The 24,541-nt window shown below is 40.8% G+C and overlaps 1 protein-coding gene and 1 long non-coding RNA gene across 2 annotated transcripts in view; one reads left to right on the forward strand and one right to left on the reverse strand.

Annotated features, from left to right (window-relative positions):
* Positions 1–65: 65 nt before the first annotated feature.
* LOC119512520 overlaps positions 66–24,541 on the reverse strand; it is a 31,725-nt gene continuing 7,249 nt past the window's right edge. The window contains exons 4-7 of the long non-coding RNA XR_005212394.1: positions 10,607–10,713; positions 9,902–10,196; positions 535–728; positions 66–314 (exon numbers count right to left, since the gene is read on the reverse strand). This is a non-coding gene — a long non-coding RNA (uncharacterized LOC119512520). The remainder of the gene's footprint in view (positions 315–534; positions 729–9,901; positions 10,197–10,606; positions 10,714–24,541) is intronic.
* On the forward strand, positions 94–10,905 carry LOC119512518 (retinol dehydrogenase 11-like). Its single transcript, XM_037807253.1, has 6 exons — positions 94–354; positions 541–780; positions 1,075–1,167; positions 9,282–9,470; positions 9,910–10,016; positions 10,133–10,905. The coding sequence occupies exons 1-6, from the start codon at positions 204–206 to the stop codon at positions 10,319–10,321; spliced, it is 969 nt and encodes a 322-aa protein (XP_037663181.1). The 5' UTR covers positions 94–203; the 3' UTR covers positions 10,322–10,905.

The following is a 24,541-nucleotide window of genomic DNA, read 5'->3' on the forward strand; positions in this document are numbered from 1 at the left end:
TTTTCAGGTCCAACAGGTGCATGTGAACAAAAACTGAGAGTGAGTTTCTCCTTAAATGGTGCACCTTACTAACCTCATTTGCCTCTACCCACCTCATTTGCCTCTACCCATGTCACCAACCTGTTTTTTATCCCAGTCTCCACCTGGTTTTGACTAATCCTTTTTCTGCCTCTACTGTGTTGCTGTGGGCTTCTCTCAGCACCATGGTCTGGGGGCCTGGCTCTGTCCTTCTCGCTGTGGTCCTCCTGTGTGGACTATGTGCTTGGCTCCGGCAGAGGTTTCATCCTTGGAACCTCCAGCACTGCTCCACAGACCTGACAGGGAAGACAGCAGTGGTGACAGGAGCCAACAGTGGTGAGTGCTCCTTTCCTGTCGCTTCCCCAGGGCTCTCGGCCCCGATCACCTCCAACAGGGAAGGCAGGAAGAAGGACCAGCACCCTCTCTCTGGGAGCCTTGTCTTTCCATTTGTTCCATTGCTGTTCAATTGCCACCCCCCATCCAACCCCCAGACTGTCCCACTCTGCCACTGCCTACCTACAGGCATCGGGAAGTTGGTGTCCCAGGAGCTGGCTTGTCGCGGGGCCCGTGTGATCCTTGCCTGCCGGAGCCAGGAGCACGGACAGCAAGCCTTGGCCGAGATCCAGGCAGTCTCAAACAACGACCGCCTGCTGCTTGGTGAGGTGGACCTCAGCTCTCTGGCCTCCATCCGCAGCTTTGCCCAGTGGCTTCTGCAGAAGGAGCCCAAGATACACCTGCTGGTGAACAATGCTGGAATCAGTGGTATGTGCTGTGGCTGGCTTCCCCAAACACATTTCAGGAGCCCCCTTTCTAGCTTGGGGACTCCCAAAAGAGGCATTCCCCAAACCTAACCTATGCATACTGCTGAAATGCTCTAATTCATGCCTTCCACTAAAAAAAACTATCTTGAGTTATAGCCTCACATTTCATGGCCCCCGCTTTTGCACACACATGCCACTGTGGCATTTCTCCTGAACCCCAATATGTCCCTTTCAGACCTTGTTTCCTAAGGTAGTTCCTCCAGTACTCACCCCCTGCATTTTCTTCTCCTCCCAGGAATTCCCCCCAAGACACTTACCCCTGAGGGTCTGGATGTTACCTTTGCCACCAACTATGTTGGGCCATTTCTGCTCACAAATCTACTCCAAGGTAAGGAAGGATGGGTGCTTGTCATTCGTGCAGCCCCCTCTTCCCTGTACTCCTGTTGTTCTCCTGGCTCGCTGTCTCCCATGGCCACCTCCTTCTCTTTGGAACCCAGCTGCTTGCTGAGCAGTGAACCCATTATACTTTTTTTCCTTTAAACTTTTTATTTTGAAATAATTTTAAGCTTTCGTGAGACTTGCAAAAATAATACAAACCCCATACGTAGAATTCCAACATACCCTTGCCCTCCCCATACCCAGATCCACCATCTTAACATTTTGCCACATGTGCCGTATCATTCTATCTGTCTATCATTTATGTATCTGTTTCCTGAACATTTGAGTACAGGTTGTATACATTATGCTCCTTGAACACTTAATACTTCCATGTACATTTTCTTAGAATAAGAATAGTCACTTATGTAAGCACCTTAAGTGCAGTTATCAAGGCCAAGAAATTTAACACTGATATAAAGCTTATCCTCTATATTCCAATTTTTTCATAGGTCCCAGTAATGTCCTTTTGAGCCTATTCTCCTCCATTGTTAGATCCCATCCAGGATCACATATTGCCTTTAATTGTCATCATCTCTTTGGTTGCTCTTTCCTCGTTCCTTCCTTCTTCCCTTCCTCCCTCACTCCCTTCCTTTCTTTCTAACTGTGGGAACATATATACAACATAAGCTCTCCCCTCTCAAGCATACAATTCACTGAGATTGATCACACTCATAATGCTGTGCTACCCTCACCACCGTCTGTTACCAGAACTTTCCCATCACCCCAAACAGAAACACTGCACCCATTATGCATTAAGTACTCCCTTCCCCCTACCCCATTCCTCCACTCTGGCAACCCATGCTCTACTTTCTATCTCTGTGAGTTTACACATTCCAGATATTTCATACGAGTGGAATCATACAACATCTGCTCCTCTGTGTCTGACTTATTTCACACAACACATTGATCCATGTGGCAGCATGTATCAGAATCTCACTCCTCTCAAGGGCTGAACAATGATGTGTATACACACATCTGTTTATCCACTCATCTTCTGATGGAACTCTGGATTGCCTCCATTCCCTCATCACTGTGAATGATGCTGCTATGAACATTGGTGTACAAATCTATGAGTCCCTGAGTCCCAATTCTTTTGGGTTGTACCTAGAAGTAGGATTGGTGGGTCATATGGTGGTTCCATGTCCAACTTCCTGAAAAACCACCAAACTGTCTTCCACAGCAGCTGCTCTATCTCATATTCCCACAAACAATGTACTGAGGTTTCCATTTCTCCACATCCTTGCTTGCACTTGTTTTTTCCATTTTTTAAATAATAGCCATTTTGGTGGGGGTACGGAACTGTCTCACTGTGCTTTTGATTTGCATTTCCCCAGTGGCCAGCGAGATTGAGCATCTTCTCATGTGTTCATTGGCCACCTGTACTTCCTCTTTGGAAAAATATCTATTCAAGTCCTTTGGCCATTTTTGTAGTGAACCCTTTAGGAAACCTTCAAATTTCTTTCTGTGCACATTTTTCCAGTATTTACTTTGTAGTTACTATGGGGCTTAAATTTGACATCCTAAATCTCTAACAATCTCTTTTGGTTTGATACCAACTTAACTTCCATTGCATACACACTCTATGCTATATAGTGCTCTTACATTACTTCATCCCCTCACCTTTATGTAGTTCTCATCATAAATTACATATTTATACATTTTAGGCCCCAAACTGTTGATTTATCATTACTTTTTATGTATGTGCATCTTGGATCTTGGAGAAAGTAAAAGGTGGAGTTACAAACCAAATATACAGTACTACTGGCATTTATATTTACTCGTGTTGTTACCTTTACTGGAGATCTTTATTTCTAAATGCAATTTCAGTCTATTGTCTAGGGTCCGTTCGTTTCAGCCTGTAGAACTCCCTTTAATATTTCTTATAGGGCTAGTCTAGTGGTGACAAACTCCCTCAGCTTTTGTTTATCAGGAATATCTTAATCTCCCCCTTCATTTTTGAAAGGCAGTTTTGATGGATATAGAATTCTTGGTTGGCAATTTTTTGCTGTCAGCCATTTAAAAATGTCATCCAATTGCCTTCTTGCCTCCATGGTTTCCCATGAAAAATCAGCAGTTAGTCTTACTGCGGCTCTTATACGTGACACGTTGCTTCTCTCTTTTGGCTTTCAGAATTCTTCCCCCCACACACACACCCACACCCACCCCGTCCTGGTCTGTCATTAGTCAGTTTGATTATCATATGTCATAGTGTGGATCTGTTTGGGTTTTATCCTGTTTAGGGTTCGTTGAGTGTCTTGGATGTATATATTCTTATTGTTTGTTAAATTTGGGAAGTTTTCAACCATTATTTCTTTCAATAAATTTTATGCCCTTTTCTCTCTTTCTTCTCCTTCTGGGACTCCCACAATGTATGCATTGTTACACTTGTTGGTGTCCCACTGGTCTCTTAGGCTCTGTTCACTTTTCTTCATTTTTTCTTGTTTTTGCTCGTCAGACTGAATAATTACAATTTTCTTATCTTCTAGTTCACTGATTCTTTATTCTGCCAGCTCCAATCACTGTTGAACCCCTCTAGGGAATTTTCTATTCTTGTTACTGTGGTCTTTAACTCTCTTTGGTTCCTTTTCATGATTTATAGCTCTTTATTGAAATTCTCTGTGTGTGTTATAGTTTTCCTGATTTCCTTTAGTTCTTTGAGCATATTCAGAACCATTTTTGAAAGTTTTTGTGTGGTATGTCTGAAGTCTGGTGTTCTTCATTGATGGTTTCTAATGCTTTTTCTTTGCATGAACCAATGCTTCCTGTTTGTTTGTATGTTCTGTAATCTTTTTCTTTTGTCATCTTTACATTTTGATATTTTAATGTGTTTTATCTGGAATGTAGACTCTGAATCATGTGTTCCTTAAGCTTGTATATAGCTGGTGTTTTAACAGAGATTTCCTTGACTGTCAGGAGCTAACAACAACAACAACAACCAGAATAAAAAGAAAGAAAACACCTTTCCCAGTATTTTCAGATTGGCCTGAGTGAGTGCTCTTCTTCAGAGATTAACCATATGTTCTGGTTTGCTAATGCTGCCAGAATGTGAAACATCAGAAATGGATCAGCTTTTATAAAGGGGGTTTATTTGGTTACAAAGTTACAGTCTTAAGGCCATAAAGTGTCCAAGGTAAGTCATCAACAATCAGGTACCCTCATTGGAGGATGGCCAATAGTGTCCAGAAAACCTCTGTTAGCTGGGAAGGCACATGGCTGGCATCGACTCCAAAGCTCTGGTTTCAAAATGGCTTTCTCCCAGGACGTTCCTCTCTAGGCTGCAGTTCCTCAAAAATGTCACTCTTAGTTGCTCTTGGGGTGTTTGTCCTCTCTTAGCTTCTCCAGAGCAAGAGTCTGCTTTCAATGGCTGTCTTCAAACTGTCTCTCATCTGCAGCTACTCTCTCAGCTTCTGTGCATTCTTCAAAGTGTCTTTCTTGGCTGTAGCAAAGCTCACTCCTTCTGTCTGAGCTTATATAGTGCTCCAGTAAACTAACCAAGGCCCATGCTGAATGGGCGGGGCCACACCTCCATGGAAATTATCCAATGAAAGATCTGGCCCACAGTTAAGTGATCACATCTCCACAGAAGCATCCAATCAAAATCTGCAACCCAATCAACATCAAAATGTTTCCTGCCCACACAAGACTGCATCAAAGATAATGGCATTTTGGGGGACATAATACATCCAAACCAGCACACTGTACAATGAGTTTAGAGAACAGCCTGAGGCAAAAGCATCGGGATTCCTCAGTCTTTTCTGCCTGTGCCTTTTGTTCTGGGCATGCCCACATGGCCCTAGGAATTCTACTATTTGCATATATACAAATGTCCTCATTCCCCTAGGAAACAGTATCCCAGGTGCTACTTTCAGTGTCCCACAGCTGGCACTTCTTTGCTCCAGGCAGCTGTGATTTGACTGTTCTCCCACAGTATTCTCTAGGAGAGCTCTGTGAGCCACCACTAGGTGTAGGACAAGCTCTGGGATGGTGAGCCTGTGATTCATGTCCTTGTTCAGTCTTTCGGGCTGCCCCCAGACAGCTTGGTACAGACATGCATTTACCCTAGTATGTGTACAAAGGTTACTCTGCTCCCTCTGGAACCAGGACTGGGGACTTGTACTGGGAGCATGTGTCAGCTCTGTGACAAGCTGGTGAGGGGATGGGTGAGGGGCCAGTAAGGGTGCCAGGAGAACCTACTGATTTTCTTTCCTTTTTTCTCTCTATTTTTTAGAGCCCTTGTAGGTTTACAGAAAAATCATGTAGAAAGTACAGAGTTCCCATAACCTCTTCCCCCCATGAACACTTTTAACATAAGGGAAAAAAACTACAAAGCAATATAATTACCTGTTCACCAGGTGTTCCAGTTTGTTAATGCTGCCATTATGCAAAATACTCGAAATGGATTGGCTTTTATAAAGGGGGTTTACTCAGTTACAAACTTACAGTCCTAAGGCCATAAAAGTATCAAAATTAAGGCATCAGCAAGATGATACCTTCACTGAAGAATGGCCGATGGCATCCGCAACACCTCTGTGAGCAGGGAAGGCATGTGGCTGGCATCTGTCGTTCCTTTGCTCCCAAGTTGTGTTTCAAAATGGCTTTCTCCAAATATCTCTAAGTCTCTCTTAGCTTCTTCCACTCCTGTGCATCCAAAATGTCTCTGGGGTCCTCTCTTAGCTTCTCTGGAGCAAACTCTGGGCTAGCACCTCCAAATGTCTCCAAGCATCTCCAAGTGTCAGAGTTGGTGTCAGCTCTTAGCTTCTCTCCAAAATGTCCCTCTCAGCTGCTCTGAAATCCTTCTGTTTGTGAGCTCTTTTATAGGACTCCAGTGATTAAATCAAGACCCACCCTGAGTGGGCCGGGTTCATATCTCCGTGGAAATAATTTAATCAAATATTTTGCCCAAAGTTGATTGAGTCACATCTCCATAGAAACACTCAATCAAAAGATTCCAACCTAATTAACACTAATACATCTGCCCCCAGAAGACTGCATTAAAGAATATGGCTTTTGAGGGGCACAATACATCCAAACTGGAACACCAGGTAACATGATTTATTACAAAATATTAATGCATAGTCACTACAGATGTGAGGGCTGGTAATGGGAAACAGTTTTAAAATTCATACTTCCTTTCTGTCACTGGGTCTCTGGGATTCCATGTACTTCATTAGGTGATAATGTCAGAGGTCTAAATCTGAGGTCTTTGAACGTGAGGTCAGAGTCAAATGTCCCTCCTGTACCTGCCTGTGACAGTCCCTGCCTGGCCCTACCTGTCACCAGCTGGGTGACCTTGGGCTGGTTGCTTAGCTTCTCTTGGCATCAAAGTTTCAATTTTTAATGCTTCACTGAGAAGCTACTGTTGTCCTTTTTCTTGACTTGGCCCTTGCCTTATTACTGCAATCCTTTAGCTGTTTTCTGGAGCTTTGAGAAAGATGTTTCTGCCACTTTTTGCTGGTCATTCAAAGTTCTGTGGGGGAATGAAACCTTGAGCATCTCGCGCTGCCATCTTAATTGGGGCAGGCCACCCAGCATACTTTTGCTGCATACAGCAGGGGATTCCATCTGCACAAGGCAGGGTTGAGAGGCTGGTAGTAGAAACAGGCAGCCCCAAAATACAGCCAGCATGATATAAGATCCCACTCTGCCTCCCCCCTAGTTCTAGGCAGACCAGTGATTCAGTCATTTCAACAAACGCTTCCTGAGGAGGGCAGCAGGAGCAGAAGAAGCAAGAATACTGAATTCCTGCCCTCAAATTGCTTAGGAGCCACCAGGGATGTGGGTGCATACACCACTGTCTTGGGACCACATTCTTTGAGAAGGCTCTTTCTCATGAGACGGCTTGGGCCCTTCCTGGGGTGGGGACAGGTAGCAGGCACATTCTCCTGACATTTTCTTCTGGATTGTGTAGTAGCCTCTTTAAAAGAAAAACATTGTTTCTCTGATTTGGTAATACATGTCCTGGTACAAAATTGAAATTGTGTTAAAAAAAAAAAGTTTCCTCCTCTCCTTCTATATCAGCCATCATTCCCATCTTGGGAGGCAACTACTGTTGCCAGAGTCTCATGTGTCCTTTGATGTATTTCTGTTTGCTAATGCTGCTGTTATGCAAAACACCAGAAATGGATTGGCTTTTATAAAGAGGGTTTATCTGGTTACAAAGTTACAGTCTGAAGGCCATGAAAATGTCCAAATGAAGGCATCAACGCAAGTATACCTTTCCAATGGTATCCAGAAAACCTCTGTTAGCTGGGAAGGCACATGGCTGGTGTCTGCTGATCCCAGGTTGTGTTCCAGCTCCACTCTCAGCTCTTCAAAGTGTCTTTCTTGGCTGCAGCACCTCCTTCTGTCTGTGAACACTTTTATGGGACTCCAGTGATTCAATTAAGACTCACCCTGAATGGGTGGGGTAACACCTCCTTGGAAATTATCCAATCAAAGGTCTTGCCCACAGTTGATTGAGTCACATCAAAGGATTCCAACCTAATCAACACTAATCCGTCTGCCCCCACAAGATTGCATCAAAGAACATGGCATTTAGGGGGATATAATACATCCAAACTGGCACAGATGGCTAATTACATTAGCACCAACTGAAAAGTGAACAAACTGCAAGGGAAAACTCTAGGCATTTGCAAATATGAATGTTTTTTCCCCTTCACAAAAATTGTAACATGCACCCAATCTGCACCTTGCTTAGAAATAGTTTCTTAAACCGTCTTCTCTCCTGTCTTCCCTTTTCTAGTCTATTCTCCCCACTGCCATTTCTGGAATCACCTTGCAGCACATCACTTTCTTGCTTAAAACCATTTGAAGATACCTTGTCCTTTACACCATAAACTCTGAGCTCCTTCTCTCCACTTACAGGGCCCCCCTGCGGACTGACAGCCTCACTTTTTACCCTTCCCCAACCCACACCCTGGTCTCCAGCCAGACAATCTATAGCTCTTGGATCACGCTCTGGCTGTGCTTTAGCATACGTGGCTCCCTCTGTTTGAATAACCTTTCCCACCCTCTTTGCCTGCTTAATTTTAGTTCATCTGCCAAGACTCGGCACAAATATCCCCTCTCCCACGGGTCCTTCTCTGACAGCTCTGCCTCCCCTCTCCCTCCCCTCCTGCTTCCTCCCCAGGGCTCTATTGGCCTCTTGTACACATCTCTGGCTTTGCTCTGTGAAGAGCAATCTCTCCTCCTGGGCTGTGAATCCCTTTTGGTCTTTATGTCAATAGATCTGCAAGTTCGGGGGGCCTTTGTCCTTTTTAAGAATAATTTTTTTCTCTGGCAAATTTTGGCTAAATAGCACCTGCTTGGTTTTTTCATTTGTGATTTTTAATTTAAATGTGGGGCTCAAAATAGTTTTAGTGTTTTGAAGACAATGTCACCTTCAATCATATGTGAACAACTACTATTTTTTTATACTTTATATAATCCAGACTTTTCTATGTACAGTTATGTACTCATTATTGTCATTATTATTTTTTTTAAGATTTAACTTGTTCTATTGGCTGTAATTTTGTTTCTTTTCCTTTGGAAGTTCTTTTTAAAAAAAAAAAAAAACTTTCCCAAGTATCTCTGCAAACACACTTTTTCCCCCAAACTTAGCACCCTTATGGGCCTTAGCCCCTAGCTTGGTGTCTGTCATATTCCAGGTTTGTGGGATGAATAAATGAATGAGTGAATGTATGAATGGAATGTATGAATGCTTGAGGGACAGCTTTCACAATGTTCCAACCCCTCCTCCCCCCTGTTAATCATCAGTGAGGTAAAACATCAATAATGGTTGATAAAATTAACTCCAATAGGCAAGTGGAAGAAGAGCAAGGCAGAACTCCAACACTAAAATGGAGAGAGAGAACATTAGGAAAGCAGCTAATGAAAGTGACGTCTCAGTCAACATATAGCTTCCCTGTGCCTAGCCTGGGGACCTGGGTGGAGGGCCCCGCTGCCTCTCAGGATGCCCTGGTGGGTCCTCTTCTCCCAGAGTCTCCTGGAGAAGGTGGCTGGGGAGTGGGAGTGGGAGCTTACCTAGGACTTGCACTGAAGGAGTGAGGTCCTCTCTCCACCCAGGGGCTCTACGTCGGGCAGGGGCAGCCCGGGTGGTGAATGTGGCTTCCTATCGGCAAAAATACGGCTACATCGATGAGAAGCATCTGACAGGGGCTGGGGGACCTTTGTCATTCAACCAGAACTATGACTGCAGTAAACTGCAATTGATCTCATTCACTGGGGAGCTTGCCCGGAGACTTCAAGGGACAGGTAACTGCCTCGGACACCCCCTACTCCTCCAGCCCCAATACCAGTTCCCAAACCTTCACATCTCCTCCCAACGTGTCCTGGCCATAAAATACCCCCGGTATCCCCAAAGTCACCATTAATTCCCTCAGTTTACCACCTGGGCACCCTCAGTTTCTCTTAACCCTGCTTCACATCTCCTCTTCAACCTTTTCCAACTCTCATTACCCACAGCATCCCTCTCCTCCCCATAATCCCCAATAAGATACCTATCCATCGGGTGCCTCCTAAGGCTCACCCAACACTTTCAACTACCAACCCCTTCTTGCTGACTCGTCCCCACTGCCCAGCAGTCCCCATTGGACCCTAACCTTATTACACACGGCATCACCACTCTCACCCTTTCTTTCCCACATCTTCCTCTCACTTCTCTTTGTGTTATACTTGTGTCCCACCTTCTCAGGTGTAACCGTGAACTCTGTGGAACCAGGTATTGTGTACACAAACATCATGAGGCATTTGTCTTGGCCATATCGCTTAGTTTTCTGGCTCTTCAGCTTCTTTTTGAAGGTGAGTGGGGAAGGAGCTGGCTCCACCTGCAGTGGGTGGAGGGGCAGGGCTCCACTTCTCAGTGCGTTCCCGGCCGGCTGCAGTGCCTCTCCTCTCCTCCGACTCCCTCTCCACAGGATCCCAGACAAGGTGCGGTCCCAGTCCTCTACCTGAGCTTGGCTCAGGAGCTGGATGGAGTTTCTGGAAAATATTTTAGTAGTTCCTGTGTGATAACCCTTCCTGCTAAACCAGCTCAGGATCCTCATATGGCCCAAAGCCTGTGGAATGCCTCAGTCCAACTGACAAACCTAGACAAGATGGACTGACCCTTGGTGACCCCCACCCTAATGGGCCACCCTCCTCCCCGACTCCCAGCTCTTACTCTGCTTATGCCTTTGATTTGCCAGCTCCAAGGTCACTGCTTTTTTTTTTTTAATTGAAGTTGTGGGTTTACAGACTAATCATACATAAAATACAAGATTCGCATATAAGGTTTTTTATGCATAATAAAATTATTTTGTTCCTTACGCTCCAATATCTGGGTTAGAGGCCCTGCCTTTGTGCTCTTGTGACATCTTGCAGTTGCCCCTGTGAAGACTAACCATTCTCACCTTGTAAAGTTCCCATTTCCTTGTATAGCAGGGTTGTGTTTTCTTCTAAACACTCCAGCACACGGAATGCCATAGTCCTATATTTCTCCAAATCTAGGATTGACAGACTTAGAAAAAAATACAAGAAAACCCCATTAAATTTGAATTTCAGATAATGAATACTTTCTTAGTATAATGAATATGTCTCAAATATTGCACTGGCTAATATATCCGATGTGTTTGACATGCTTGTATTAGAAACCAACCCGCTATCCTGTATTCTTCTGGCAACCGTATCGAAATAAAAACAAATTTGTTGATTTTGGCCTTTGTTCTGGGTGTAACATTTGGATGCTGTATCATTTCCCCACTTATGGGTTGTAAAGTCTCTAAAATGGATGTAATCCTCAGTTGAAGCAAGAAGAGCCATGGATGATGGAACGAATGTACAGGAGGTATTGTCAAGGGGTGTTTTATGGTCCAGAAAGTGGCCTGTCTTTGAATATTGCATGTGAACTTGAGATTAATGTGTATTTGGCCATTTTGGGATGAAACATTCTATAAATGTCAATTACATTCATTTCAACTATATCCTTACTGATTTTCTGCCTGCTGGATCTGTCAATTACTGAAAGAAAAGAAGTATAAGACATTAAGGAGCAGAAAGAACAGCATAACAAAAGCTTGTGAGTTAAGTTACATCTAATTCCATAACACTACAGGCTTAAGTTGAGGGCAGAGACTGTAAGAAAGTTGGGAAAATATTTTCTCTGATGGCAGACATTGTTGCCTCAAAATAATGCCTCTCTGAATGTGCCTTCACTTTGAAAGAATTCAAATCATGCTTAACTAAGCACGAAGGAAAAAAGAATGAATACAATGAATTTTGCCATACTTTGTCCCATGTGGTAGTCATCCTTTTAAGTGCAATGACGTGGAAGTTTTCTGTTGGAAATTCAACCTCACCAGATACCTGAGAATTAATACTTGAGAGAAACCATTTGGATTTAATGAATATGGGAAAGTTATATTCACATCAAAGAAATCATGTAGGAGCAAAACCCTGCATGTAAGGAATATTGGAAATCCTTCAGCCGAGCATTAAATCTCATTAAGCATGAGAATATTCATACATACATTAGTATTGTAATGATCATGGGAATACTTTTATCTGAAGCAAAACCTCATGGAGTATGACAGAATTCATACTAGAGAGAAACTATATGAATGTCCTAAATGTAGTAAGTCTGCTTTTTACAGTCATCTTTTACTCCACATTTGAAAAGCCATACAGGGGAATAAGCATATAAATGTAATATTGGAAAGCTTCCAACCAGAGAGAAAATCTCTGTATTCATCAGAAAATTCATACTGGAGAGAAATCATATAAATGTGGGAAAGTTTTACAAACGTCAAATCATAGACACAAGAGATTTCAAACTGGAAAGAACCGGATGCATGTAAGAAATGTGAAAAAGCATTTAGTCACAAATCACAGCTCACAGAACATGAAAAAACTCACAGTGGACCGAAAGAATATGAATATAAAGAATGTGGAAAAGCCTTCAGCCAGAGGCAGTATCTCATTAAACATTTCAACAGTTACACTGGAGAGAAACCCTATGAATGTAGTAAGTACGGAAAAGCCTTTTCTCAAATCACATCACATTGTACATGTGAGAATTCATACAGGTGATAAATCTTATGAGTGTAAGTTATGTGGGAAAGCATTCTCTCAAAGTTCATCTCTTACTGTGCATGTTAGAAGTCATACAGGTGAGAAACCTTATGGTTGTGATGATTGTGGAAAAGCCTTTTCTCAGTTCTCAACTCTTGCTTTACATGCGAGAATCCATATAGGGGAGAAGCCTTATCAGTGTAGTGTATGTGAAAAAGCTTTTAGCCAGAAGTCACACCACATTAGACATCACAGAATTCGTACTCATTAAAAATGCTATGACTTCTTAGAAGGACTTCAGCAGATTCATAGCACATCAGAAAATTCATTCTAAAACAAAATGCCATGGGTGTGGGAAAGCCTTAAAAAAGAAACCCAGTACTTATATCCAAGCGTTTTCATGAGGAGAAAGAGGATTAATAAAGTGGAAACATGAGTCCTACATAAACTCATAGCATATATTACTATTGTTGGACTGTTAGAAGTGTTCTAGTTTGCTAATGCTGCTGGAATACAAAACACCAGAAATGGATTGGCTTTTATAAAAGGGGGTTTATTTGGTTACACAGTTACAGTCTTAAGGCCATAAAGTGTTCAAGGTAACACATCAGCAGTCAGGTACCTTCACTGGAGGATGGCCAATGGCATCCAGAAAACCTCTGTCTGGCCCCACTGCCTCTCAGGAAGCCCTGGTGGGTCCTCTTCTCCCAGAGTCTCCTGGAGAAGGTGGCTGGGGAGTGGGAGTGGGAGCTTACCTAGGACTTGCACTGAAGGAGTGAGGTCCTCGCTCCACCCAGGGGCTCTACATTGGGCAGGGGCAGCCCGGGTGGTGAATGTGGCTTCCTATCAGCAGAAATACGGCTACATCAATGAGAAGCATCTGACGGGCTGGGGGACCTTTGTCATTCAACCAGAACTATGACTGCACGTGGCTGGCATCTGCTCCAAAGCTCTGGTTTCAAAATGACTTTCTCCCAGGACGTTCCTCTCTAGGCTGCAATTCCTCAAAAATGTTACTCTTAGTTGCTCTTGGGGTGTTTGTCCTCTCTTGGCTTCTCCAGAGCAAGAGTCTGCTTTCAACGGCCATCTTCAAACTGTCTCTCATCTGCAGTTACTCTCTCAGCTTCTGTGCCTTCTTCAAAGTGTCCCTCTTGGCTGTAGCTCCTCTTCTAAATGTCACTCTCAGTTGCTTTTCAAAATGTTACTCACAGCTGCACTGAGTTCCTTCTGTTTGCCAGCTCATTTATATGGCTCCAGTGATTTAATTCAGACCCATCCTGAATGGGTGGGGTAACACTTCCATGGAAACTATCCAATCAGAGTCACCACCCACAGCTGGGTGCGGCACAGCTCCATAGAAACACTCAAAGAATTACAATCTAATCAGCACTGATATGTCTGCCCATACAAGATTACATCAAAGAAAATGGTGTCTTGGGGGAAAACCAGCACAAGAAGCTTTCTCATTTAAAGGCAGGAACAAGTATGGATCCTGCTATACCTTTGCTACTAAACATGGTCCTGAATGAAGATTCTAACTAGTGCTGAAGAATGAAAGAAAAAGTGGTATAAAAATTAGAAAGGAAAAGACAAAATTACCATGTTTAGATCATATGATACCCTACATAAAGCTCTAATTATTAAAATTCTTTGGTATTGATGTATTAGTAGTTATGCGGAATAGAATATGCTGTCGAGAAACGTGCCCATGAATTTGTGGGAAAGGAATGTAGTAGCCACCAGTAAGGGAATGAGTGGACAAAGGGTGTTGTATTTGCACAACAGAAAATTGTAGAACGTAACGCAGTTAAATAAGGCAGAACAAGTGTATATATTAGCAAGGAATTATTGCAAGCATTTGCGTGAAAAACAAGACTCAGAATGATGCACATACTATGCTACACTTTTGTAATTTTGAATTAAACACTAACAAAGATCAATGCTATGTATTGATTATGGATTCATATGTGAATATAATAAACAAAAAATAGCTTGAAACTAAAAACAAAACAACACAACACACACAAAACAAATAAACAGCAAACAAATTTGAAATTTGTTTTGTGTCAGGACTGTATCCTTCTTCCATTGGATCATTACCAAATCTCTGGTTTAACCCTCAGTTTAGACTCAGGAAGCCATTCAGGAGGATAACCTGGTAGTATTTAGTCAAATTGAGCAAACTAACACCCTATAACCTAGTGGTTCGACTCCTAGTACATATCTTAGAGAAACTTCATTTATAGGTCCTTATGGGTCCCAGCAGAAGATAATTGGCATACCTGAATTAGGTAATATGAAGCCAATTTAATAAAAAACTATTTACAGAAGTTTGGGCAAGGTATAGGGAAATGACAGGACATAGTGCAGTCAGTGCAGCACCCTGCAGGTAGTAACAGAGGGGGGTCTACACCACCCCTCTGTTTTCCTTCCTCCCACTGATCTCCCGAAGGAGCTCCTGGAAGTCAGAAGGCAGGGAAACCATTTGATTTAGTCAAAATACAGGCCAGCCCTCGGCAAAAAGTGGGATGGAGAAGGGTAGTAGACTTGGAGGGATATAGCCTCCCTTTTTGACCTTAAGCATCTACCCTTGTCCTTTTTCCAACCAGGAGTAACATGAAGCCTCATCAGCTACCATTTCATTGGGGGTGATGTCAATTACTGACACCCAACTGACATCTAAAACATTAGCTACTACCCTGGCTCTTAATATAAGGTGGGGTGGGGAGGGGAGGGAGAGACAAACTATTAACCTAAAACATACTGTTAAATTTGGTAATTTTAGCTACCTTCTTCCACTACCCATTCCATGTTCCCCTTACCTTTTGTCTGCACCTTGGCCTGGTAAGTTTCTTTGCCTGGTGTGGTTAAGTTCTTGGTGACCCCTCAGTTCTCCACTGATCATATAGATCAGGCAAGGGAGTATCTAGAGGTGCCCCAGTGTTCCATATGTAGTCCTTCTTGCCTCCACTACATAGCAACAACCCAATTCCCACTCTGGTATTCAGGATCCATCATCTTGTCAACTACAATGACTAATTCCTCTGCCTATTGGCTCAGTGGCACAACAGCCCAGAAGAGCCAAGGGACAGTTTCAGCTTCCATTTTATTTCCAGTTTTCTGATGGATGTATTTATCCCTTGGGGACTAGGATCTGCAAACCTACTGAGTCCCAGGTTGTGGTGACAGGAAGAGAAACTCCTTCCACTGGGTATTAGGATTACCAGTAAGAAGGGGAACTCCCATCTCCACATCTTGGTTTCCAGACCTGTGCTTCCTGGCTATGAAGGAGAGAGTACTGTATAGTATGCTTGGTTTAAGGCATATACCACACGATGAAGGACAACATCCCAACCTCACAGAGTCTCCCAGCTGGCACTGTACTGAGCCTGCAGACTGTCATTCCACCTTCCATCAAACCAGCTGCTTGGTCATATGTCATGTAGTAAGACTGGGAATTCTGTGGTTGTGAGTCCATTTGTTGCGGTTTGCTAATGCTGCCATTATGCACAATACTGGAAATGGATTGGCTTTCATGAAGGCAGTTTATTTGGTTACAAAGTCCTAAGGCCAAAAAAGTGTCCAAACTGAGGCATCAATAAGAAGATACCTTTACTGAAGAATGGCCGGTGGTGTCCAGAACACCTCTGTCAGCTGGGAAGGCACGTGGCTGGAGTCTGCTCTTCCCAGGTTGTGTTTTGAAATGGCATTCTCCAGAATGTCTCTGGGCATGTCTCTCTCAGCCTCTTTAGCTCCTGTGCATCTAACCATTTGGGGGTCCTCTCTTAGTTTCTCCGGAGCAAACTCTGGGCTAACATCTCTTAGCTTAGCATCTCCAAACTCCCTTCTGTCCGCAGCTCCAAGCATCAGCTTACAATGGCCTTCTCCAAAAAGTCCCTGTCTTTTAGGATGATAGTGATTTAATTAAGACCCAACTGGAATGGGTGGGGCCCATGTCCCCATGAAGATGATTTAATCAAAGGTCAAGCCCACAGTTGATTGAGTCACATCTGCATGGAAATGCTCAAAAAGGTCACACCCTAATCAGAAAGATTAATAAGTCTGCCCCCACAAGATTGCATTAAAGAATATGACTTTTTCTGGGGGATGCAATACATACAAACTGGCACACCATTGCTTCTTTTCTGGGATTCTTTGTTCATCTATATAAATTTTGGAATCAGCTCTTCAAATTTCATAAAAAGTCTGTTGTAGTTGCATTATATCTGTAGATCTACATGGGAGAATTGACATTTTTATGATATTGAGTCTTCCTAACCATGAACAAGGTATATGCCTACACCTATTTAGGTTTTCTTAATATCTTTACAATATTTATATAATTTTCTCCATAAAGATCTTACACACATTGTATTAGACCAGATACCTTATGTTTTATGCTATTGCAAATTGTACTTTAAAATTTTTATATTAATCATATCAAGGAACCCTATTACATTCTCTAATTCTAATAAATTTTCTGTAGATCCTTTTGGTTTTTCCACATAGAAAATCATGTATCATGGAATAATAGTAGTTTTATTTCTTCCTTTTCAACTGTTATAACTTTTATTTCATTTTCTAATCTTAGTGCTCTGGCTAGGACTTCCATCTTAATGTTGAATAGATGCAGTGATTGTGGTATCCTTGTCTTCTTCTGGATTTTAGAAAGAAGGGTTTCATTTCATCAGTGAATGTGATATTTGTTTGAGATTTTTTTTTGAGAATACCATTTATCAGGTCAAAGAAACTTCCTTTTTTTTTTTTGATTTGCTAAGATTTTTATCCTGAATGGTTGCTGAATTTTGTTAAATGCTTTTTATGCATCTACTGAAATGATCAAATAGTTTTCTCCTTTAATCTACTAATGCCCAGGATAAGACCTATGCTCAGAAGAGATCAGAGAAGACCCTGCACTTTTGCCTCAGGCTGATCTTCAGATTCATTGGTAAGAGGGCTAAGCTCTGAAGGAGAGCACCAGCCAACACAGAGCCAATTTGCAAAGACTGTGAAAGGTGGTTTTTGCATTTGTTTGTTTGTTTTTTGTTAGCTCTTGGCATTCAAGGAAAGTGCTGTCATATTACTACCTGGATACAAACATAGGAAACAGACAACTCAGGAACTAAATAACAGAATTAACACATTAAAATGTTTTTAAATCTCTGTTATTGTTTTTCATCCTCAAAATTTCTGTTTAGTTTTTTTTAATTTTATAATTCCTGCTTTTGTTCATGCATTGTCTTCTTGATTTCCTTTAGTTCTATGTCCATGCTTTCCTTTAGCTCACTGAATTTATTTAGGAGGGTTCACTGCATTGAATTGAGTGCATTGAATCTTTAAATTACTTTGGGGATAATTGACATCTTAACAATTTTTAGTCTTCCAGTCCATGAACATGGAATGTCCTTTCATTTATTTAGGTCTTCTTTGATTTATTTCAGCAATATTTTGTAGTTTTCCATGTACAAGTACTTTACACACTTGGTTGTTTATTCCTAGGTATTTGATTCCTTTTGCTGCTATTGTACATGGAATTTTTTTATTGGTTTCCTCTTCATATTGCTCGTTACTAGTGTATAAAGACACTACTGATTTTTGCATGTTGATCTTGTACCCTGCCATTTTGCTGAATTAATTTATTAGCTCTAATAGCATTATTGTATATTATTTGGGATTTTCTATGTATAGGGTCATGTCATCTGCAAATAGGAAAAGTTTTACTTCTTCCTTTCCAATTTGGATGCCTTTTGTTTCTTTTTCTTGCCTAATTGCTCTGGCTAGAATGTACAGTACAATGTTGAATAACAGTGGTGACAGTGGGCATCCTTGTCTTGTTTTTGATTTCAGAGGGAAAGGTTTCAGTCTTTTACCATTGAATATGATGTTAGCTGTGGGTTTTTCTTATTTGCCCTTTATCATGTTGAGGCAGAGTCCTTCTATTCCTAGTTTTCTGAGTGTTATTATCAAGAAGGGGTGCCGGATTTTGTCAAATGCCTTTTCTGTGTCAATTGAGATGATCATGTGTCCTTTTCCCCCTTCATTCTGTTAATGTGGTGCATTACATTAACTGATTTCCTCATGTTGAGCCAAACCTTGCATACCTGGGATAAATTCCACTTGATAATGGTATGTAATTCTTTTGATGTGCTATTGGATTTGGTTTGCTGGTATTCTGTTGAGGATTTTTGCATCTATATTCTTAAGGAATATTGGTCTGCAATTTTCATTTCTTGTAGTATCTTCATCTGGCCTTGGTATTAGGGTGATGTTGGCCTCATAGAATGAGTTAGGGAGTATTTCCTCTTCAATTTTTTGGAAGAGTTTGAGCAGGACTGGCATTAATTATTCTTGATATGTTTGGTAAAATTCACCTGTGAAGTCATGTGGTCTTGGGTTTTTCTCTGTTGGGAGGTTTTTGATGACCTACTCAATTTCTTAAATAGTTATTGGTCAATGGAAATGGCTGAAGTTGTGGAACTGTGACACATGATATTCTTTGAAATTTGCTCTCTGACTACTTGTGAAATCGTACTTTAAAAGTTATCACTGTTACGTATATATGTTAAAGTTCACAGTAAAAAAATAGTTATTGGTCTGTTGAGATTGTCTGTTTCTTTTAGAGTCAGTGTGTGTAGTATGTGTAATTCTAGGAATCTGTCTATTTCATCTAGGTTATCTAATTTGTTGTCATACAGTAGTTCATAGTATCCTTTTATAATCTTTTGTATTTCTCAGGGGTCAGCAGTAATGTCCCCCTTTCATTTCTGATTTTAGTTATTTGTATCTTCTCTCTTTTTTCTTTGTCAGTCTAGCTAAGTGTTTGTCAATTTTATGGATCTTTTCAAAGAACCAACTTTTGGTTTTGTTGATTCTCTCTATTATTTTTTTTTCTGTATTTTATTTATCTCCACTCTAATCTTTGTTATTGCCTTCCTTTTGCTTGCTTTGGAGTTTAGTTTGCTCTTCTTTTTCTAAATCATCCAGTTGTGGGTTAGTTCTCTGATTTGAGATCATTCTTCTTTTTGAATATAAGCATTTAGAGCTATAAATTTCCCTCTCAACATGCCTTTACTGCCTCCCATAAGTTTTAGTATGATGTGCTTTCATTTTCATTCGCCTAAAGATGTTTCCTATTTTCCCTTGTTTTCTTCTTTGACCCATTGGTTGTTTAAGAGTGAGTTGTTAATTTCTACATATGGTGAATTTTCCATTTCTTCACCTGTTGTTGATTACTAGTGTCATTCCATTGTGGTCAGAGAAGATGCTTGTATTTTGACATTTTAAAATTTATTGCAGTGTGTTTTTTGACTATGGTCTATCCTGGAGACTGATCCATATGCACTAGTGAAGAATGTGCATTCTGCTGCTGTTGGGTGCAGTGTTCTATATATGTCTGTTAAGTCTAGATGGTTTATAGTATCATATAAGTCTTCTCTCTCTTGTCTAGATGTTCTAGCCATTTATTGAAATTGATGTATTGAAGTCTTTTATCATTAACGTAGAACCATTTATTTCTCCCTTCAAATTGGAAATCTGCATCTTGTCCCAGTCTTTTGCTAGCTAAGTGGCTTTAGGAGTTCCCGTTTATAGGAATTCAAAACCTCCCTCTACTCCCTATGAAATAGGCTTTCTCTCTCTCCCAGATGCTCTATTTTAGGATTTAAAGCAGGTAAGCCTTTGTTTGACTTAATTGTTTCTTAAACTAAATTGCTTTGGCTGGTCCAAGCTGCCTTTGCCTGGAGGGCAAATTCTAGATTGGGGGTGGGGTGGGCAAGTGTTTGAGGAATTTTCCTAGGTCAGTCTTCCCCAGGGGAACAAGGTCGGGGGCCCACAGTGGGAGTGCAGACCAGCTCCACACTGCACTGGCCAGGAGGTGGGGGAAGGGCTAGCAAGGGAGCCAGGAACTTCTCCTAGGGTTTTTCTTTTTTCTTTACACAGTAACTTTACTTGGAACATCAGATATGTAACATTGGCAGTTTAAATAGTGAAACACAGTTTAACTTCTTAAGTGTAAAGTCCAAGTTTAAAACTGGCACATCTGTTATCTAGTTAGTACAATGGAAATGATTTACCACCACATTTAGGTCGTGGTTTATCTTTTTAATGAAGCTACAAAGCTTTCAATATCTACACCATATTAACCTTTTTACTTAACTAAAAACCATGGCTGTGCTGACCATTTTAAACTATAACTAAGTGAGGAGGCAAGTCATTAACACTTTTACAGCTACTGAAAACTGTGTTGCTGCAATTTCTTCAACCCTTTGTTACACATGGCAAAAAAGAAGAAAAGGAGGGAAAAAATACTCTTAATAAATATCAAACTTTGAAGCTTCATGTTGAATTCTAGTGCTATTAAACAAGTAGCCAAGACACAAACATCCAGATTGGGTCACTGAAACTTCAGTAGAAGCAACTACTGAGGCTAATTCCTTGTTTAATTTTGTGGATCCAAGCAAGATTCTGCTACAGAACTCAAACTAGTTCTGGATGCCTAGTTCTAACACTGGATTCATGTCCTATGGCTTTCGGAAGCTGTGTTTTCTTGATTCAGCCCTTGCCCAGGTAATGTAGCTCTTTAACTGTTTTCCATAGTTTTGAGGACACATACCATCTTTAAGACTCCTCTGATGTTTTTGCCCAAAATTCATTAGCACAATGGCTGCCCTCAGAACTGGGTCCACAGTGATCTGAAGCGGTCGATCAAAAGCAGTGGTCAGCAATTGGATCTCATACTCCCGGATCTTGGGGAAGTAGGTCTTTAAATCCCACCCTGTACCAGAAGCCAAGCTGTACCAGAAGCCAGGGTTAAGGATCCCACTGCTGCCTGCTGTGAGGCTGGAGGATGAGGGATAGTAGCTACTGCACAGAGAATTAAGTTTCCTGGTATTTACTGCAATTTGCCAGCCTCTTCATCCCACTCTTTCCTGGATGCTACTAGATTCCAGAGTTTCAAAATAGTTGATTCAGACGGTTCCTGCCAGTTCAACAGTAGTTCTGTTGGAGGGACTGATTACTGGAGCTTCTTACTCTCCCATCTTCCCACAATCACACCTTCATTCTGGCCCCAAACTTGTGTGAATACAGGCTTGTGGTTTTTAATTATTATATGGGAATTTTCTTATTTTTCCACTCCATTCTGAGACATAGTTTAGTGTTGTTTTTTTTTTTCCTTAACTCTTTTCTTCTGTGAGGCATTTTTTTTAATCTTCATTTTATTGAGATATATTCACATACCACGCAGTCATACAAAACAAATCGTACATTCGATTGTTCACAGTACCATTACATAGTTGTACATTCATCACCTAAATCAATCCCTGACACCTTCATTAGCACACACACAAAAATAACAAGAATAATAATTAAACTGAAAAAGAGCAATTGAAGTAAAAAAGAACACTGGGTACCTTTTTCTGTTTGTTTGTTTGTTTCCTTCCCCTATTTTTCTACTCATTGATCCATAAACTAGACAAAGTGGAGTGTGGTCCTTATGGCTTTCCCAATCCCATTGTCACCCCTCATAAGCTACATTTTTATACAATTGTCTTCGAGATTCATGGGTTCTGGGTTGTAGTTTGATAGTTTCAGGTATCCACCACCAGCTACCCCAATTCTTTAGAACCTAAAAAGGGTTGTCTAAATTGTGCGTAAGAGTGCCCATCAGAGTGATCTCTTGGCTCCTTTTGGAATCTCTCTGCCACTGAAGCTTATTTCATTTCCTTTCACATCCCCCTTTTGGTCAAGAAGATGTTCTCTGTCCCACAATGCCAGGTCTACATTCCTACCCGGGAGTCATATTCCACGTTGCCACCTTCCTTTCTTTCTAACTGTGGGAACATATATACAACATAAGCTCTCCCCTCTCAAGCATACAATTCACTGAGATTGATCACACTCATAATGCTGTGCTACCCTCACCACCGTCTGTTACCAGAACTTTCCCGGTTTTAAAAAAAAACTTCACTGTTACTCTTTGACCATCCTGGTTTTATGTGTGATTAACTCTAGATTTTGCCTATGTTCCCTTCAAGTGGCCTTTTAAACACAGGTTGGCTTTTATTCTGAGGGCAAACACAAGCTCCAGTGATCACTTGTGTCTTTGGATTTATACTTTCTTTTCATCTCTAGTCTATGAAGAATTCGCTTACTTTCCTACCAGTTCAATTGTGCAGTATAAGGGTGTGTGTGTGTGTGTGTGTGTGTGTGTGTGTGTGTGGTGTATGTTTTAAGTACTGTATCCAGAATTTTTAGTTGCACTCTATCAAGAGGAATTTCTGTGATATATTGCCAGAAATGGAATCACCCAACTTCTTACTTTTCTGCCTTGCTTGCTCTGTCCTCCCCCCTTGCCTTCCTTACTTTTCTTCTTTTGCATTTGGATGACCAATTTTTTCCAGCACCATTTCTTTTACTATTTTTAATGCAGTTTTATTGAGATATACTCACACACCATATAACCCATCCAAAGTATACAATCAGTGGCTCACAGTATCATCATATAGTTGTATTTTCATTGCCACAATCAGTTTTCAAACATTTTTGTTACTCCACAATAAAAAAATATATATAAAAAATAAAAATAGAAATAAAAAAGAACACCCAAACCACCCCCTACCCCTTATCCCCTCCTATTATTTATACATTTTTTCTCATTATTTTATGATCTGCCTGTACACTGGTTAAAGGGAGTGTCAGTTATCAGGTTTTCACTATCATATGATCACACAATAAAAGCTATATAGTTATACAATTATCATCAAAAATCAAGTCTTCTGGATTACCATTCAACAGATTCAGGTATTTCCTTCTAGCTATTCTAATACACTAGAAACTAAAAAGGAATATCTATATAATGTGTAAGAATAGCCTCCAGATTGACCTCTCAACTTCATTTGAGATCTCTCAGCCACTGAAACTTTATTTTGTTTCATTTCTTTTCCCCCTTTTGGTAAAGAAGATTTTCTCAATCCCATGATGCGAGGTCCAGGCTCATCCCCGGAAGTCATATCCCTCGTTGCCAGGAAGACTTACACCTTTGGAAGCACGTAGTGGGGAGGGTAGTGAGTTTATTTGCAGAGTTGTCCAGCACCATTTTTTTAATAATCTATCATTTCTTTAACGGTCAGCAATATAAATTTTGTTATATGTCAAGTTTTCATATATGCGTGTGTTTGTTTTAGGTCTAGACTCTTTTTTTGTTCTAATGCTCTTTTTTTTCTGTCACTGCAGCAATACCACAGTGCTTAAATTACTATAACTTTAAAAATAAACACCCCCCAACCATGTTCTTCTTCAGGAGCTTCCTGACTACTTTGGACCTTTGTTCTCCCCTATAAATTTAACAATTTGTTGTTGGTTCCTAGAATACTGTGATAGGATATTACTGGAATTATTTCAAATATATAGATTCCCTGTTCATGAATGTGCTATATCTGCCATTTGTTAGAGCTTTCTTTAATCTTTAAATATAATTTTTAAATTTTGGATTGTGCACATCTCTTATTAGATTTATTTCTAGGTGTTATTAGCATCTTTTTAAAAATTACATTATTCAGCTCTTCTTTGCTGGTTACAGAAATACAATTGATATTTATATATTGATTTTATACAGCCAGTTTGCTAAATATTTCCCATCAATTCTAATTATTTATTCTTTTGGAGTTTTCTATGTAGATCATCATATCATCTGTGAAAAATGACAGTTTAATTTCTTCCTTTCTCAGTTTCATGACATATATTTTTATTGCTTATTGCATCAGTTATGTTGAAAGACAATGTTGATTACAATCAGAGATATGGGGCCTCTTGACCTTCCAGATTTTAGAGAATGTAAAGAGATCTTATATTCTTTTCAAGAATCTGTACTTGTTTTAACAAAAACATCTCCATCTGTAGATACAGTTTTCCCTGTTAATTCCTAAAACAGAACTTGCATGAACCTAGGACTTGCACATTCCACTGTACAAATGACTTTTTATGGTTGTTTGGGTTATTCCACATTGTGGATTCTTCTTATCACACAGTTTTCAATGTCCTCAGAAGGAAGTGTGATACAGAATGTCTGGCTCTTCCTTATCCACCGTAACTCCTCATACTCTACTAGACCAACATCAGGCCATGATGACTGTACATTAGGTTCTTTCTGAGTTGCCAGATCCTTTCATAAAAGTATGACAGGCTGGGGGCAGAAGGGTTGAAGTTCTATCTCTGCACTGTCCAATATGGCAGCCGCTGGCCACATATGGCTATTGAATACTTGAAATGTGGCTTGTGTG

This window comes from Choloepus didactylus, chromosome 17 (assembly GCF_015220235.1).
Source record: "Choloepus didactylus isolate mChoDid1 chromosome 17, mChoDid1.pri, whole genome shotgun sequence".
Classification (NCBI taxonomy): Eukaryota; Metazoa; Chordata; class Mammalia; order Pilosa; family Megalonychidae; genus Choloepus; species Choloepus didactylus.